This window comes from Perissodus microlepis, chromosome 17 (genome assembly GCF_051167445.1).
Source record: "Perissodus microlepis isolate ML-2025 ecotype Zambia chromosome 17, ASM5116744v1, whole genome shotgun sequence".
Taxonomy (NCBI): Eukaryota; Metazoa; Chordata; class Actinopteri; order Cichliformes; family Cichlidae; genus Perissodus; species Perissodus microlepis.
In genome coordinates, this window is record NC_140477.1 from 13,210,026 (window position 1) to 13,227,775 (window position 17,750).

Below are 17,750 nucleotides of genomic sequence, written 5' to 3' on the forward strand. Positions count from 1 at the left end.
ATGTGTAGAGTCAGTCAACAAAACACTATTGTTTAATATGGGGACGGGAAGCTGTTGATTTTGATTGTGGATGGGGTAAAGAAAAATGCTAACAGGTTGCTATTGTGTGCTCTGTATGGAATAACCACAAGTGAATAAAGTCATTTTGAAGACCTCTCCAAACTAGGAGTGGCTCAACGTTTTTATTGATAACTAGTAGGTGAATTATTAATGTGGATCTTTAATTTTATGAGGGCAAATGAGAACTGGGAACTGCTCAGAAATGTGCCAAAAAAAGGGGGAATTTTGCAGATGCAAGGATTTTAGAGCTGAGACTTTCTCAAAAATTGTCAATAAGCTTCTCAAACAAATGAATTAGCCTCTGTTTCCTGTCCATATCGTCTGACTCTTTCACATTGCTGCTGTTGCTGCTGCTTTCTTCTGTAACCTCTTCCTCAGACCCTTCTTTTTCTTCGGAAAGGCTCATCAGTCTAGCTTTCTCTCGCTCCAGAGCCAGCCGGTCCCTGCGCAAGGCATCCCTGTCCCTCTCCACCATCGCCCTCTCCCTCTCCATTACTGCCTTTTCTCTGTCCAGCGCCGCCCTCTCCCTCTCCAGCACGGCTCGGTCTCGATCCAAAACTGCGATCTCCCTGTCCAGCACTGCTCTCTCCCTCTGCAGCACCAGACGCTCCCGTTCCATCACTTCTTTCTCCCTTTCTGCCACCTGTTGCTCACTGCACGTCGTCCTCCTCTCGTCCTCCACCTCTTGTAAGATGCAGTCTATATCCTGAGGTCCCTCCTGTTCCACCACCACCTCCCCATCCTCAATCCCATTAAGTGGAAATTCAATCTCAGTTGGAGCAGCCACAATAGAAGACTTCACCATAGCGGCTAACTTCTTCTTTTTGGGTTTGATCAAGAACTCCCCATTGTCTTTGTTGTGGGGGAAGGCCTTGAGAATGGGGGCGCTGCCCTCCAGCCGACCCACCATTGCATTGTCCATCAAGGAGAAATAAGGCCATACATCAGGAAACACTTCCACCCCTTCTGGGGGATGCTTTAGCTCCTGAGGAGACAGAAAGAGGGCAGGAAGTAAAGGGAAAGCTTTGTCAAAAAGCTTTATTTGTCCAAGTGAAAAGAAAAGTATACCTTGTATCTCTTCTTCAGGTTTTCCCATTTTTTAGACGCTTGATGATGGGTCATCTTACGGTGTAAGCCCATATGTTTCAAAATGGTCCTAAAAACATAATACGCCAGGTCTTGTGATTAAAACAATTGTTAACAACATCAAAAGCAACGATGAACCATTATCACTGGTAGTAGTAGTAAGATGGGGCAAAGACAAAGGTACAATTATGTCTGGTTCCGAAATCTATATAGTTAGCATTTTTCAGTGTCTGGGAACTTGAAATTATTGGCATACCTCCATGCCCACATAGAAGTATTTCTCTTTCCAGAGAAGAGGTAGGTATTTGAAACCCTCAGCTTTACAAAGTCTTCGATTTCTTTTTTGCTCACTGAAAATGACAGAGAAAAATTATATAAGTTACAAATGAATATATGAGAGTATGTGAAAATGTATAACACTATATCACTATTTATTACTTAAATACACCTATTATTTAATAATATTATTAAACAGACTGGTTGAATTTTTTTTACAAATGCTGCATTCACGGTACATCGGAAAAGGTAAGCCTTTACTTGGACTTACGTCATTTTAAACGTTCGCTGGAAAAAGAAAACATGGCTGCTACCAGGATTGCGTTATTGTTTATCTACAAGCAAAACCTTGTCAACAGACATCTAATTCACTTAACAGAAAGAGGAAAAATAATCGAAAGGACGCAAAAATCAAATCAGTAATATTTCAGCCTTCCTACTCAATGATGAAGAGAAACAGAAATAAAAAATGCCGAAGTCGTATTTAAAGATCATCTTTACTCTGGTTCTTCTACTAGTCGGGAGTTCTTGAATTCACACCCTTTTCAGTGTCCGATGAAGGCAGCATAACTTGTACTTCTCACTTCCTACGTGCGCAAGCTAGCTCCAAGCTATAGTTAGCTTATTTAATCCCTTTCTGTCGTTTGTCCTTACTTTTATATGTGAAATCCACGGGCGTATGCATATCGCAAGTGCTGCTGGTGTACTCGTGGTCTGCGTACTCCATTTTTCCTATTTCTCGTACTTGGTGTCAGCCCGTTTATCGAGCGTTCTTTGTAGGAAAAGACTCCTTGCCTCCGTTGTTGGTTCCTTGCGAGGGACCCTACATTCTTCCTCTCGTGTTTGAAAAGAGCGTACTACCGCCACCTGTAGACAGGGAGACTCCAGGGACAGGGTCAGCTCACTTTTATTTTATTTTATTTTATTTTATTTTATTTTATTTTATTTTATTTTAGTTTAGTTTAGTTTAGTTTAGTGTTAACAAAATGTATCTCATAGTACACCATAGGAAAAAAATCTATGATGTTATGTTGCAGATTTTAATACAGAGATAAACATTTTGCACAAGCAAAGATGCTGTTCCATTGTACAATAGATCGGGAGAATTGCATATTATTTCAATTCCGCACCTATCTTTATAGCTTTGTAACGGTGTTTTTTTATTGTTTGTTTGTTTCTCATCAGTTATCTGCTTCCCAAAGTGTAGAAAAATACCAACACATGTTTACTACTGCCCATTAAACCTAATTCTCAAAAGCTGCTTAACACGTTATTTTTTGGCAACTTTGTTGCATTGGGTAGGCCTTATTAAGATCACATTATTATTCTAGCCTAGTATATATAGTGCCAGCCTCTTGGCAAACAGATGTGGGAGAGGCTCTTCCAAAGGAAAACGAAAGTGTTTTGCAGAAAGCAGAATGGCCTCATCCTGTCGTGAGTATCTTTCGCGCTATGTTCCTTGTAACATTTCAATATTTTACTGTTCATATATTTTATAAAGTCTGGTGGTATTTTGTTTACTGTTTGTTTATATTTCCCTTTAAATCACATGCGAATTATTTTTAACAGCTCTCATTCTATCAGAGTTTCTATAAAGATTTTCTGTGAGGTCAAACATGCCTAAAATGTGCAAATGTGTAGCATATTTAATATTTTAACAAAACCAATAGTCTAGATTTGAACTCTTATTCTGAGACACTGATTGTCATTGTATAGAATTAGACTTTACTTTCTGTTTCATTTACTGTGAAGCTCGATTGCATAGAATGCCTACATAAAACCTGAAAGCTGGACTTTAATAGTTATGTTTTAATTCCTCATTAACATAATTAAATTAAAGTTAGTATGCATTTTTTCTTTTATTTATACGTTTTTATAAACGTATATTATTAACATGTGTTAAACTCTTAATAGCATGTTTAACTAGCCAACAGGGGGCAGCAGATAAACAAGTTATTCATTTGCAATACAAACCGGCACAGAAACTTTGTTTTCAGATTTTTCTAATAGTACCAGAAGAATTGTAAAAGTTATTTTATACACATATATTAAATAATTAACATACATTAGATAGAAAGGTGGAGCAGGTGAAAAAATAATAGCTAAACATAGTTCTAAAGTGAAAGGGACAAAGCAGCTCAACAACAAGTGAGGGAATGCAGCTTTACAAGTTTTCAGCCTGCCTGTATTACCAACATATCGAAACTATATTGTAATACGTTATTTCAAAATAAAAAATACTGTAGTGTACAAAATTATTGAGCCACCCCTCACTTCTCAATAGTTTGCTTCCAAGGAGCCAGGCTGTTGAAGCGGTATTGAACAATGCTACTCTAGACTTTCTGATGGTTTTCCTTTGGACATTGGCTGCTTTATCACTCATTTACAGTCCAGGGCTTGTAGCTGACCATTGTTTTTGTTTGTTAAGCCACTTAACATTGGCTTAACGATGTCAAGTCATTCCAGCAAACAAAAGGCGCCTAACTCAAGTTATGAATGTCATGTGCTTAAGATATTAAGGGGAAAATCCAGCAAAGACCCAACACATTCGGCCTATTCGTTGATCCATCTGCTGTTTGCTGAAGCCTAATCACAAATGGTTTCAGCGGAAGAAGAAGCCATTTTTAAAGAAGGGAAACAGTGAGAAAAGGCTGAGGTATGCCAAATTACATAACAACAGGGACTGAAAATCAGTGGCAACAGGTCTTAGAGAGTGATGAATCCAAGTTTCAAATCTATGTTTCTAATCATCATCAATATGTGCAAAGATCAAGAGAGAGATACAACTGTGAATCTGTAAAATATGCCGGAGGCTCTGTCATTCTTCGGAGCTGCATGTCAGCCAGTGGTGTTGGGGATCTTGTCAAAATCGTTTCATCAATTTGAATTATGAACATAAGAAAAGGGCAGTCAGATTTAAATCCACCGTGCAGTACCAGCTGATTGGCACTGGGTTTGTTTCTCAGCATGACAAAAAGCCCAAACACACTCAGTGCAGTAAAAGCATAGCTGGATAGAAAAAACACCAATAGACCAGCATCCCCAGAGCCCGGACCTCAACACTTTTGAAGCAGTGTGGGATCATCTTGACAGAAAATGGAACAAAAGGCAGACCAACATCCACAGAAGAGATGTGAATGCCCTTCAAAAAGCCTGGAGAGCTCTTCCTGAAGACTATTTAAAGAAATGGGGGGGGGGGGGGAGCCTTCCTAACAGAGTTAAGGCTGTGTTAAAGTATAAAGGTGGTCAAATCAAACATTGACAAACATTTCTGGAACAATTTCCCCACTCTACTAGCAAAAGCTAAACAAATTAGGGGTAGCTCAAGACTTTTGCATAGTATCATATGTACTTTAACATCCTCAGCTGTGACAAGAAAGGTCTACCACAAAACCCTGAGCATTAGTGAGATCAGATGTTGTTTCTGTGCCTTCAGAGTCTGGCTCAGAGTTACCGTTTGTAGTTGAATTCAGGGCTCAATGCAGGTCGAGTTCCACAGTGAACTGTATGTTTTGTTATGCTTTTCCATTCTTGTAGCAAAGTTGCCCAAAAATATGTACCTGTATTTGTTCATATTCCTTTATATATTCAGGGATGTATCTTTAGTAAATAAAGAATTTAGCTGTATATCGAAGAAACAAAATATGAAAGCATATCATGTATTTTTTGTTGTTGTTTTGTCCAGAGGCTGACGATGAAAGCACTTATGGTTCTGATGTCAGCAATGAGTCAGACAGCGCTGAACCATCAGATGAGGAAGACAATGAGGAAGACAATGAGGAAGACGATGAGGAAGACGATGAGGAAGACGATGAGGAAGACGTTTTACCCTGCAAGTTTTACAACAAAGGAAACTGTAGGGACGGAGAAAGGTGTGCTTACCTACACGTCTGCAAGTATGCTCTTAAAGGAAACTGTCGTTACGGCTCCAAATGTAGACTAAACCACACTGTAAGTCAAGGGGTGTCCTCCAGTGCAAGCGGCAGGGCTCCGGATCGGTCATCATCTAGTCGTGGTGAGTATTTGCTTTTGGGGTTTTTAGTTGTTTGTTTTACCGCCACAAGACGTTTTTTTTTTGTTTTTTTTTATTTAAGTGAGAAAGTTTATTCACAAGTGGAAAACATTCAAGACAGTTTTTAGTCTTCCCAGGACAGGATGTTCCACTAAATTTCCCACAATGTCAAACTGTGCAATGTTCAAAGAAACCAGACAGCTACATTTCAGGCTTGCAGGCCTCTACAGGCCTCAGTAAGCATGTTAAATGTTAAATTTCACGAAAGCAGAATTAGAAAAAAACTGAATAGTATGGGCGTTTTTCAGGAGAACTTCTTCTCCTGTGGTGGAGGGCTGATAATTTGTTCTTGTTTTACCGCCACGAGACCTTGGGCGCCTTGCAGCCCCTGAATCGACCATGAACTCCTCTGTTTATCAAAGTATTTTACAGTCCAGTGTGAGGCCATCTAGCTGACAGTTAACACTTTGGTCTCCAACAATATCAGCTAGTTCCTAACAAATAGCTGCGAGAGCCACATTTTACCTTATACATATATTTACATGTTCGAGCCATATTAGAGCAGCTTTAATGTCCAGTAATAAGTCACTAATTACAATGTAATATATAATGTCTTTTTGTTTTGTTTTTCTAACCAGACCAGAGGCTTACTGATGGCCGACGCTACCAGTGGCAGCTCAATAACGGAAGAGGCTGGAAAGATGTTGAAAATGATCACATCCTTGAGGCCCAGTATTCGCTGCCCCACACCAAAAGCATCAAAATATACAACACATCATACGGGTAAGCAATGAGTTTATGAAGAACTTTTTATTTCCAGGCACACTGTAGTCACTACATGCTTCAACTTTCCCCTCTCTACAGGGCGGTGAGCATAGACTTTAAAAGGATTAAAGTTCTTGGGAAGAAATTGAGAGTGAGACGCCTGGATGACGGTAACACTGTGTGGATTTGGTACTGCATGTTGGGTCGTCATTGGATCAAGTATGGAGCCAAGGTAGATAGCAACTAGATCTTTGCTTAAGTTAATGGAAATTGTTCTCCTTTGTCTGTTTGGTAATGATTCTTCTCTCCCTCGCGGACAGGATTCAAAGGGCGTCTCCACTCCTGTGGAGAGCTCTGACATAGAGGAAAAGTTTCAGAGGAATCCAACAAGCTCCTTTGCTTTTAACATCAATGGTGAAACTTTGGAGCTCAAATTTAAAGGTGAAGTGTATTCACTAATCTGTAAATTTGTAACACCCTTCCAGCTAAATTCCAGCTTTTTCTTAACAGTCATTGTTCCATATTTCTGTTTGTTTGCTTAGAAATGCGACAGGTGAGTAAAAACAGAAAGAGGAAAGTCACCCGTCGACCTACGTACCGGCAACCACAAGCAGTTGGGGGGTGAGTGTTCATTTTCCTCAAGGATTTTTGTTCAGTTAAAAATTGTCAAGAAGATAAGATGAGAGAATTTTACATAGTTTTCTGTTTTATGAAATATTTTTGATTTTGTTGTCACAGAGTTTCTCTAGCAACCGCAGGTTTCCAGAATCTTAGCTTGGGCACTAAGCCACAGTGGGAATTTGAAGGCGACAGTGGAAGATGGCACAAGTTCAAACACAGGGTATGTCATCTGTGCAGTGGATGTTATTTTTAGGATTATTCAAAGTACAATTTCTGAGTTATTGCATTGACATAAATCATCACAGTTTGTCTGTGGATTTTGTCTCAACAGAAAAGGACTTCCACTGACTGCTCAGTAACCAGTGATGACATTGAGAGCAAGTACCAACAAAACAACAAAGGCACCATGCTCTTCACAGTGGCAGGACAATCCTACAATCTTGACTTTGGAGGTTGAGTTTTTATATTTTAATCCTGTAGTAAAAAACTCGAAATAATAATTAATTGTTGGCTCTTAGAGGCATTTTAATAAACAACTGACTATCCATATCTACCTGTTCCAATATGAAAAAGTGATGTAACATTTAATTAACATTAGACTTTTGTTGATTTGTTTATGATTTTCCACAGCAATGATCCAGACCAACGTCAGGACCAATCACACACGCAGGGTGAGACGTGTGCCGGTGTGAGTCATCAAGATGATTTCCTGACCTCCAGAAGACAGAAGACTGTGCAGCGACGTAACCACGATGCTGCTGCGTTCCTCTAACTTGAGATTTATCTGAGATTTATTTTTGGATGATTAACACATCCTTTTTATTGTTGAATTTCAGAATGTACCTCATTGCAGGCCTTGTCATGGGCGAAGTTTACAAGGACACTTTTAAATGCTGCCTGACAATCTTCCACTCCAATAATGCATTCTACCAACTTGTTTAAATTATTCATCTTATCAACTCAGGTCACAGTAAGCATTTTTTTCCACACTTCCATATGGGGATGGAGGGGGAAATTTGTTCTTATAGCCAATAATTAAACAAAAGGAAGTGTATAACAAACACTTTGAATTCATGGGATATGATACATCTGCCTTTTTTTTAATGTAGAAAAATGAGATGTAACTGAGCAATACTAGTTCGAGGTCTTTTTGCACATTATCTTTGAGGTCTTTTTATGCTTTTAACACACAAACTGCCTTGAAAAGTCTCCGTGCCTCTTTGCATTGTGCCACAGTTTTTGCTTTTTGTGGTTTATTTGGCTTTGCACAAATGCACCAGAAATGGGTTTCACTGATTTGGGAGAACAGACTACTGCATCTTTGGTATTCTCTAAATGTAATAAAAAATGTTTGAAAATCACAACACACCAAGACTTTCCCCTTTTTTGTATGCAAGTAGGACGCCAAAACCTCAATGACCAGTTTTAAACAAATATTTTTTCAACAGCTTGCTTACATTTACATTTACAGAGGGCAATCGTGGCTTAAGAGTTTGATGGGAATTAGAAATGTCTTATTTTCTAATTATAATAAAATTTGGATTCATGTTGAGTCAACACTAAATTAGTCAGAAATGTAAATGAATATAAATATTTCTTTGGGGTAGTGTAGACCAGGTGATAAGTAGACAGCATCAGCATCAATTTCTTTTAATTGTACTTTATTTCTGACATCTCCATTATACCATTTTTAAAAACACCCCGGTAGGCAAAATCTCACTTGCTTTATACAGGACTTTACATACACCTGAATCTCATTACTCTCTACCATTGAAAAATAGGTTAGACCAAACAATATGATCTAAACAAAAAACAGGAATAAGATTATGCATCTAACTGACAAACTCATTTACACAGCTAAATGGTTTGAAAAGTAAAACACTGCATACAATACAACTCAAAATGGTACTTTAAAGAAAATAAACAATGCTATACACAATGAAAAACCCTGCATTTGGTTGCACCCTGTGATGCAATCAATGACATCATGACGCTATATAAGTAGGAAGTACTGGGGAGGCCCCTCCCACACATACAGAACCTCAACAAATGGACAAAAATGGTAAGTATAACCAAAGCAACGTAACCAAACATAATTTATTAGAAATTTACCTGTGAATAGAAGAAAATTCAAATGACCTGATGGTTAGTAGTATTTGCTTTAAAAACATATGCATGGATGTAATGGATGTAACTAGTGCTACCACAAACACACCCGGGATAGTATGTAAAGCAAAGTTACACCAGCAGTGTCTAAATTAAAGCATTATGGCCAACTGTACAAAAACAAAACAAGAGATTAATTATCGATATGATCAAGAGACAAGTGGTAAATGAGTAACTTTCGTCATAATTTATGAATAACTTTTAACAGAACACCTATATAAGTCCACCTACAGAATAGGAACTGACCTCACAGCCCATTGTCCCTTCAATGGCGCTAGTTTCAGTCATTGTGCAAATGTACCAATTTATAAGGTTGGGGAAACCTGCAGTCAGCTGAGACTGAAGAAGTCGCTCCGATGCATGACGAAACGTTTTACCCACTGAAAACGCAACGTCCAGATGAACAGAATCAGCCTTTGGGAACTGACAGCGGGGGGTGTGACATATAAATGGGGAATGTTACATATGACGGCACTCACACATAATTAAGGGCACATTGTATCAGGCCAGTGAATTATGTTTTCAGGCATGAACGAAAACGTTTACGAAAATATGTTAGTATTATAGTAAAATGTGTTAGTATAAAAAAAAAAAAACCTCCAAGTGTAGATTGCTGCTGAATTTTTGGCATTTAACATGTACGGTGAATGTAGCTACACCCATCAGACTCTCTGTACTCGAGTCAACACTCCCCTATCAGGTTTTCCCAGCTTGACGTAAAACAAATGCTAGGACACTGGGATATATTCAGGCAAAGCGAGCAGCAGGCAAACACTTACAGATTTTGTCTGTGAAGGTAAGACAACTCTAAGCCATTGACAAAATAGGGGAGGGGGCAAAACTCAGAGGGTGGGGTGTTGTTTACAGGTAGGTGTTAGTGAGAGAAGAGATGGGCAGCAGTGGGCTGACAGAGTAAGGAAGGGAAACAACGAAGGCTCATGCACAGTTAATTGATTAGCAAGGTAAATAGCAACTGGATGGAGAGGCGCTGTTTCATAACAGTCATGTTAATTAAACAGCATCACAATATGAAAGAGTCAAAGAACTCAGTCCTTCTGAATTTCTTCAACAACCAGTGCAGAGCCTGTTTGGTAACATGTAACTTTCTCATGTCTTAACTTTGTAAAGCAATATGAATATTTTAAAGTTCCTGTTCCTTAAACTTTGCCACATTAAGTTGCAGGTAGTTTTGTTCACACCAAATATCAGCGTTGTCTACTCTTCCTCATAACATTGTAGGCCACAGGGAAGTACAAAAGGGTAATTTTGCGGTGAACTGTTCCTTTAATACCATGAAAGAGCAACTCTACAGTCATCTGATGGCTTCACTGTGCTTTAATTTTTGTCGCTGTGAAAAGAAACCAAACTACTGGACTCAGCTGTGGTGTACACTCTCCAGAGACAGGAAGCGTCATTATCGGTACTTTAGCTCCACCTAGCATTACCTATGTACGCGCTAAATTGCATTAGCTGAAACCCAGAAACGAAAGTGTAAGCCATCCGTTTCAGTGAAACTATCCGCCGGCTTCGGTCCTCGATCGCAAGTAAATACAGCGATTTAACGAAACTATTTATTTAAGTTTTAATCAGGAAGTGGCTTTTTAAGACTGACTGATTGTGTTTTTCTGCGTTCATTCTGTCACAGTGGATTTTTATTATGAGATGACGGTAAGTGTGTGTGTGCTATGTGGAGGGGTTTGACAGGGTCTGGAAAAAACAGGCGAGCTTGTGTTCATGGCATCATTTCTATTAATTGCTTCCAGGACAATAATGAGGAGGAGCAGTATCCCCAGAACACCCCAGGTCTGTTTGACGTGACAGTTTAACTTCCTGCTATACTGCCTCTATCACTATAAGGCTATAGTTTAGAACACAGAAGACACAGTAAATGAGAACATGTAGCATTTTAAGAACAAAAAATGTCTAGTTTTGAATTTAATGGCACTAACACATCTCAAAAGTTGGGATAAGGCCATGCTCCCCGCTCTGTGGCATCTCCTCTTCCTTTAACAACAGTCTGTAAACAATGAGCTGAGTGCTGATAACAACCCAGATCGTCCATTTGTTCTTTAGGCTGATGTTTTCTAGAACATATTTTAGATTTTGACTAGTTTGATCACAGAACAGTTCCCCACTTTGCCTCAGCCTAAGAATCATGGTCACATGCAGCTTCTTTGCATGATAGAGTTTTAACCTGCATGTATGAATGGTGCGGTGATCTCTGAAAGTGTTTCTGAGCCCACTCAGCGCCTTCAGTAACAGCCTGTTTTAATGCAGTGCTGTCTGAGGATGGCTCGTAGGCATCCCACACTGATTTCAGACTTGCATACAGAGATTTCTCTAGAGTCATGTTACTGACATGTTGCCATTTCAACTAATTAATTGCAAAATGTTCCTCCAGCAGTTTTTTCTTTTTAGTACTACTTCATTTTCCTTTTGTTGCCCTCATTTGAAATGTTTGAGATGTGTTGGTGTCTTCAAATTCAAAATACGCTAATATTGCTCTTAAAACAGTACATATTCTCTTTTTAAACACTTGATGTATTGTGAGTAAGATATTGGTTTATGAGATCGCTGCATTCTGTCTAACATATCTTTATTTCAACAGTCAATGGGAAGTATTATGAGTGGCAGCTGTCAGTTGGCCATCAGTGGCTGAAAATTGAAAATGACCATGTGATTGAGACCCACTACTGCCAACCAGGAGCCAAGGGAATCAGTATCAATACAAGCCATGGGTCAGTATGTTGTGATTATATCTGATAGTATCAGCAACTTTAATGAAGTGAGTTGGTCAGGGAATGGAAATGGAAATGTGTCAGATGCCATTTGAAATTTTACAAAGGTAAACGGAAACTCAGTTTTTGAGCTATTATAAATTAACTTTTTACTGTAGGGTGGAACAGTCCTGTAAATCCTGTACGCCTACAAAAAAAGGGTTCAGTCAAGTTGAGCCATAAAATGAAATGGATCAGCTGATGTCAGTGACAGCAAACACAACATCAACCAACATCACTGGAAGACATCAGTTCTTCTATGCATCCTAAAGTTGCTTTAGCCTGCACATACGCAAGCCACTTTTGAACCCCTCCTCACGCCATGTTTACACCATGCAAGGCCATTATGTTAAATATAAACGTTTGACCACAGAGGTCCTGTCTATAGAAAAAAATATTATTTTATCAACAATAAGTGTTGATACAGATACACAGATTTTGTGTCAGGACAATGGAAAATAAATTATTGCATCAATAATCTTTTTTTAAAAGGAGCACATTCAGAGAAGTACACTTTTCATTTTAATCTTTTATGTTTCCACAGGGTGGTGTTCATAGATTTTGATACGTTACAGGCTAATAATCCAGGTATAAAGGTGCAGAGACTAAGCTTCCTTCCTCGGGGGCAGGTGGAAGACATAGGCTGGTACTTCAGAGATGACCAGCTGTGGTGTGAATATGGAACACAGGTGAGGAAAATTGCAGGAATTAACTCCTTAAATTCACTTGAAGGTTTTCTTTGAGTATTCCTTGTCATCCTCCTCTTCAGGGTTCCAACACCATGTCATCATCAGTCAGCAGTAGACATGTTGAACAGCAGTTCACCACGAACCCTCAGGGAACCTTCAGATTTACAGTGGGCCATACACCCTACTTGATCGATTTCTCCAGTATGTGGTGTTTATAGTGATATGTTATTGCAAGCTTGCTCTTTTATACAGCTATGTAAATGTGTTTTCATTTCACTTTGTAGCCATGACGCAGAGAAACCTCATCACAGGCTTACAAAGGAAGCTGCGCAGGCGTCCAAAATTATCCTCCAACACTGGAGCGTAAGACTTTTTTCTTTTATTCCTGTAGTTTAGACAGTCTTTGTACACTGAGCAAGCTTAGTCTACAGAGATGTCAGTAAGAAAAGTATCAAAAATCCCCAGAGAATAAATAAAAAGTTTCTCTGAAGAAGGCTAACAGATGTCACGGGAAAAGAACATGAATGATAATCATTTCTTGTCTCTGCAGAGTTGGCTTGACCTCAGCCTTGCCTGCAGCTTCCTCCTCGCAGACCGGTTCTGTGGGCTACAGGTGGGAATTCATGGGAGTCGGAGAGCAATGGACAGAATACCAAGCACATGTAAGTAGGTCATCCAAAAACTGCATGGAAAAATTTTAAAGACTTGCACTAAGCTGCATAGTAGCATCAAAGATATGTAACTGTCCTTACTTCGGCAAAGGAGGTTATGCTTGCGTGGCACGTGTACGGATGTCTGTAAACAGCTTGAAAAGTTTTAATGAATTCTGATAAAACTTTGTAGGAGTGTAGAGTGGGGTCATGTTAACAATCCATAAAAATTGGGATTACATCGAAAGAGCTCTTCAAGGTCAGATTAATGATTTATTGGTCGAAAATTGACAGAAAGCCTTGTAACTCTGAACCTATGATTCTTACAAGTGTACTGTCAACATATAGAAAGGGCTGTAAGATTTCAAGTATCATGTCACATCTGACCTCTCATTAAAGGAAAGGAAAAGTTTCCACAGGACTCTATAGAGTCCTCTTGAAAAACTAAGTACACCCCAGTAGCTTGTAGAACCAATTTTAGCACCAATAACTGCTTTCTATATGTGCTGTGTGCAGATATGTTCATTTGACAGCGCTGCTATTGAGAGACAGTACCAGCTGAACAAACAGGGCACACTGAACTTCAAGATTAACAGATATTCATACACACTGGACTTTTCAGGTATTGTACACACTTCAGAACTGCTCTTCTGTTAAGCCAAACAATTCATGCTTTTTTTTAAAGCAAATTATATGGCCACTGAGACATTATCTTCATTAATTTATCATAGGTATGTACCAAGTCAATAACAATTTAGGGACAAGAAGATCAGTTAGAAGGACTCCTGTATATGGTGTTCAGCAGAACATCAGGTAAGGAGAAACATTCGGCCACACAGTGACCACATCTCTTATTTTGTGCTAATTAATAACATGAATTGGGTTAAATATTATATTTTGAGGACATTTACTGATGTTAACACTAAAAGATTGACTAATGTTAAGATTGTTTTGCCTCAAACACACCAGATATGCACATAAAGATTTATATGCTGTGAATGAATGAATTTCAAATCTTTTGTTTGTTTTTTTTTTTTAGTTCAGGCCCTCAGGCACAATGGCAGTTCCTAGATATGGATGGATCATGGAAAGATTATTCCAAAGTAAGCCACAACTTTCTTTTTATTCATGTGTAGACGGTGCTCTAGAAAATCCTATATAGTACATTTAGTGCATTCCGTCCAGCCGTCCATCCATCTTCTGCCAGGTCTGGGTCATGGGGGCAGAGATGCTCAGACCTACCACTCATCGCCTCCTCCTCTGCCTGAAATTCATGGCCTTGAAGTTGGAGATGCTAATTATCATTCCAGCTACTTCACACTCTGCTACAAACCATCTCGGTATGAGCTGGAAGTCATGGTTTTATCAACCCAATGAAACCATGTCATCTGCAAATAAATAAAGAGATAAGAACCTGTGACCACTGAACCTACTGGCTGTGCCCAGAAATTCTGTTCATGAAAAACAGAATCAATGACTAAGGACAGCCCTGGCACGGTCAAGCTTCCTCTGGGAATGAGATTGTGTTAGTGCGGGCAATATGAACCAAGCTCTCATTGTGGTTGTACCACAATACTCTATACTCCTAAAGCACTGTCAAAAATGCCCTTTTTCCACAAAACACATCTAGAGTTGCTGGGCAAATTCCCACATACCTTAAAATTCCTTGGTGTCTTTTTCGGGTAGAGGGAAACTACCACTCCAGTCTGCCAGTAAGGAATTGGGAAGTGTGTCAACCAAGAGAGCTCCATAACATCCCGAGCTTTTTGAGAAACCTGGGGCCTCGTCCCTTAGAAGCTTCATGTGCCTCAGTGAGCAGAGCCCCAGTGGCATGAACCATAGTGAGTTCCCATCCTGGTCCCCATAGCGAGCAAAGTATTGGGGTGACCTAACCAGAATTTAACAACATTGCCTGATTGTGTTTTCTCTGATGTGTTGTTGCTCTGTGTTATTCAGGGAATATGCAGCACATCCAGTCAGGAGATTGAGTTCCAGTACAAACTAAACCCATCAGGAACTATGACATTTTCCACCAGGAACTTTAGCTATGAGTTAAGCTTCTCAGGTGAGCAGCAAACATAATCAGAAACTTTTTAAAGTTAAAAGCCATATTCAAAGATTTGTATAATTCAATATATGAAGTTGTGAATAAATGCACCTTTTGTCTTTTTTAGCCATGACTCAGAGAAACCTGAGCACGGGCACAACCAGAACGGTGAGAAGACTTAATCAGTGACTGAGCGGACAACAGATTTGTAGGTCGGGGGTCAACTTAATGATGATCCTACCAGTTGTGTCACTGCCCACCTCAGGTTGGCTCTCCTGTCAGAAGCTGCCTCCTGCCTTCCTCCTGCCCTTAACTTAACTTATCTTACAACTGATAGACATTTACTTTGTCCCCTCTGAAGACATGTTGTTTTTAATGCAAGTGTTATCAATTTTATTTTTCCACATTTAAGATGACACTACATCTAGTGTTAAGCAGTAAAATGTATTTCCTGTATCAGTTTTCTACATTTCTGGGTTTAGGGCTGGTTTTAGCAGCTTATTCCACATTTAAATAAGTGGAATCGTTTACAAATAAATCAGTGGGAGGAAAAAAAAACTTCAGTTAACTTTAAGCCTTTTGTTAACTTAACTATGGTTTCATAAAATGCAACATGCTTTAGTAAATCTTCAAATATTCACAAGTTCTTGTAATGACTGGAATTTTTAAAAGTTTCCCCTTTTTATCCTTTGTCCTTAGCATGCATGTTTTTAAGAATTTATTAAAAGTGCCTTTTAATCAGTGCACTTTGCTTGTGTTTACTTTCCTTAATTGAGGTTCCTTACATTTACATTTCAAAATCTAAATTCGTGTTTTAAAGTCATCAAAGAAATAACCACCATATATGGTGTACAGATGTATATATGTACAAATCTTCAACCTAAGAGACCAGCACTGTGACACACAAAACAAAGCCTGTATTACACATGCAGGACAGCAGCTGTATACAAATAATCTTGTGGAAGAATAAGCTTTCAGTTTCTCCTTTGAGCTTCTGCTAGGATGCATCCACATGTTGATCTAAGTATAACAAACGTCTACTTGAAGACATTTTTAATCTTGCATGGGGAAAAACGGGGAAATTAACAGAACACAAAGATTCAGTTGAACAATTAAGACTCCCATTAGTAGCATTTTATACAAAAAAAAGGTAATGTAATAAAAGATAACACATTTCAAACTGTTAGCAACAATCATCATCTGAGGAATCAGTGCGACAAAGGTCATTACAAAAATGCTTATGTCACATAGCATTCTGTAATAACTTTTTCCTCAAATATTTTATATTCCATATTTGTTTTTGGTGTTTATAGGGATGGCTCATTAGCTGTTTACATATTTGCAGGAACATATCAATTTAAGGAAGCAGGAAAGACCAGAAAACCAACACACAATACAGCCTTTGTGCATTAGCGTAGTAATAATATATCCTAATATAGATTATGTAAATGTTGTAGTCCAGGGGTGTGAAACTTGCGGCCACCCCTACTTACAGCCCGTATATAGATCTAAAGAAATATAACGCAATTTGGCCCTTAAAGTTACTTTTTTTTGTTAGAGAGGATTTGCGGGGAAAACCTGCATTCACGTTTGCAGTTTTGTCTTCTTATACAATACTTGAAATTTAAAAAAAATTCTCTTTTGGAAATATTTGTGGGTGTTTTCTTGTTTGTTTCTTTTAAAGTGGCCCTCCAATGAGATGACAGTGGCAACAGTGGCCCACAGCTTAAGTTTGAGACCCCTGTTGTAGTGTGTTGCAATGTTAGAATATAAAGCATCTGCAGAAGGCTGTTGCTGTATAAATGAAATAAAAATTATTTCTGTTCATCTATAAACTTATGTTGAGAAAAAGAATACATCTACAATGTGATGAACCTTACCATTGCCTTATTTTATTGTACTGTGGGAGTTTTTGGTTTTTCATTTTAGTTTTTGTTTCGTTCTATTTCTATTACAGGGATACTCAATTCTGCACTTTAATAAAGAAATGCCCTAAAAATTACTGTTTTTGTGTGTTTTTGTTTTATTCACGAGTACCCATACAGAGTCTTGCCCTCTCAATTCTAGACTGGCACATACAAGGCTCTCTAAAGGGTAATTGCAGGTAACTAAGACAGCGATAACAGAGCATTAGTATGTCTTCCTCATAGGCAATTTAGGGAAATTTTATCATCTCAATCTGAATCATATGGACCAACCAAACCCTAGTCCACACATTGGATGAACTTTAGCCCAGAAGCAGAAAGTGAAAGCAGTTGTTTGTGTGGAATGGCACGTTTAGGTCTGTCTTCGATCATAAGTAAGTAAACCGGTGTTTAACAAAGTTATCTAATTACATTTTAATCAACAATGCAGAGAGAGGTGATTTTCTTTTTTTGTTTTCACAGGTGGTTTTTCTGAGTTGACGGTAAGAGTGCTGTATAAGTCTAAGCAGTGGAAAAAAGGGGATAAAAAGGTTTTGACCACAATATGTTTATTTATTGTTATTTTAGATTAATGAAGGAGCAAAGGTCTGTTGGCAGGAAACTGTAGGTCTGTATGACACATTTACATGCATACATTCATTTACATAGGATTGCCTTTTAGTCCTTTGACTAAAGG

General features: G+C 38.6%; 3 protein-coding genes across 3 annotated transcripts; 2 read left to right on the top strand and 1 right to left on the bottom strand.

Moving 5' to 3' along the window:
• Positions 1 to 140: 140 nt before the first annotated feature.
• Positions 141 to 2,247, bottom strand: LOC146369294 (uncharacterized). The gene is made up of 4 exons (XM_084910962.1): positions 2,077 to 2,247; positions 1,403 to 1,496; positions 1,129 to 1,216; positions 141 to 1,045 (listed from the first exon to the last, which is right to left on the bottom strand). Exons 1-4 carry the CDS (start codon positions 2,147 to 2,149, stop codon positions 320 to 322), a joined length of 981 nt encoding a protein of 326 aa, XP_084767088.1. The 5' UTR covers positions 2,150 to 2,247; the 3' UTR covers positions 141 to 319.
• A 257-nt stretch (positions 2,248 to 2,504) lies between these two features.
• LOC146369295 (uncharacterized) lies at positions 2,505 to 8,176 on the top strand. The gene is made up of 9 exons (XM_084911174.1): positions 2,505 to 2,856; positions 5,108 to 5,437; positions 6,073 to 6,217; positions 6,299 to 6,431; positions 6,520 to 6,640; positions 6,742 to 6,820; positions 6,938 to 7,040; positions 7,152 to 7,272; positions 7,451 to 8,176. Exons 1-9 carry the CDS (start codon positions 2,841 to 2,843, stop codon positions 7,510 to 7,512), a joined length of 1,110 nt encoding a protein of 369 aa, XP_084767300.1. The 5' UTR covers positions 2,505 to 2,840; the 3' UTR covers positions 7,513 to 8,176.
• A 1,886-nt stretch (positions 8,177 to 10,062) lies between these two features.
• Positions 10,063 to 17,158, top strand: LOC146369296 (uncharacterized). Its single transcript, XM_084910999.1, has 12 exons — positions 10,063 to 10,654; positions 10,750 to 10,789; positions 11,595 to 11,724; positions 12,308 to 12,452; positions 12,533 to 12,653; positions 12,737 to 12,815; positions 13,003 to 13,114; positions 13,619 to 13,724; positions 13,834 to 13,915; positions 14,142 to 14,205; positions 15,059 to 15,167; positions 15,277 to 17,158. The coding sequence occupies exons 1-12, from the start codon at positions 10,649 to 10,651 to the stop codon at positions 15,336 to 15,338; spliced, it is 1,056 nt and encodes a 351-aa protein (XP_084767125.1). The 5' UTR covers positions 10,063 to 10,648; the 3' UTR covers positions 15,339 to 17,158.
• The last annotated feature ends 592 nt before the right edge of the window (positions 17,159 to 17,750 follow it).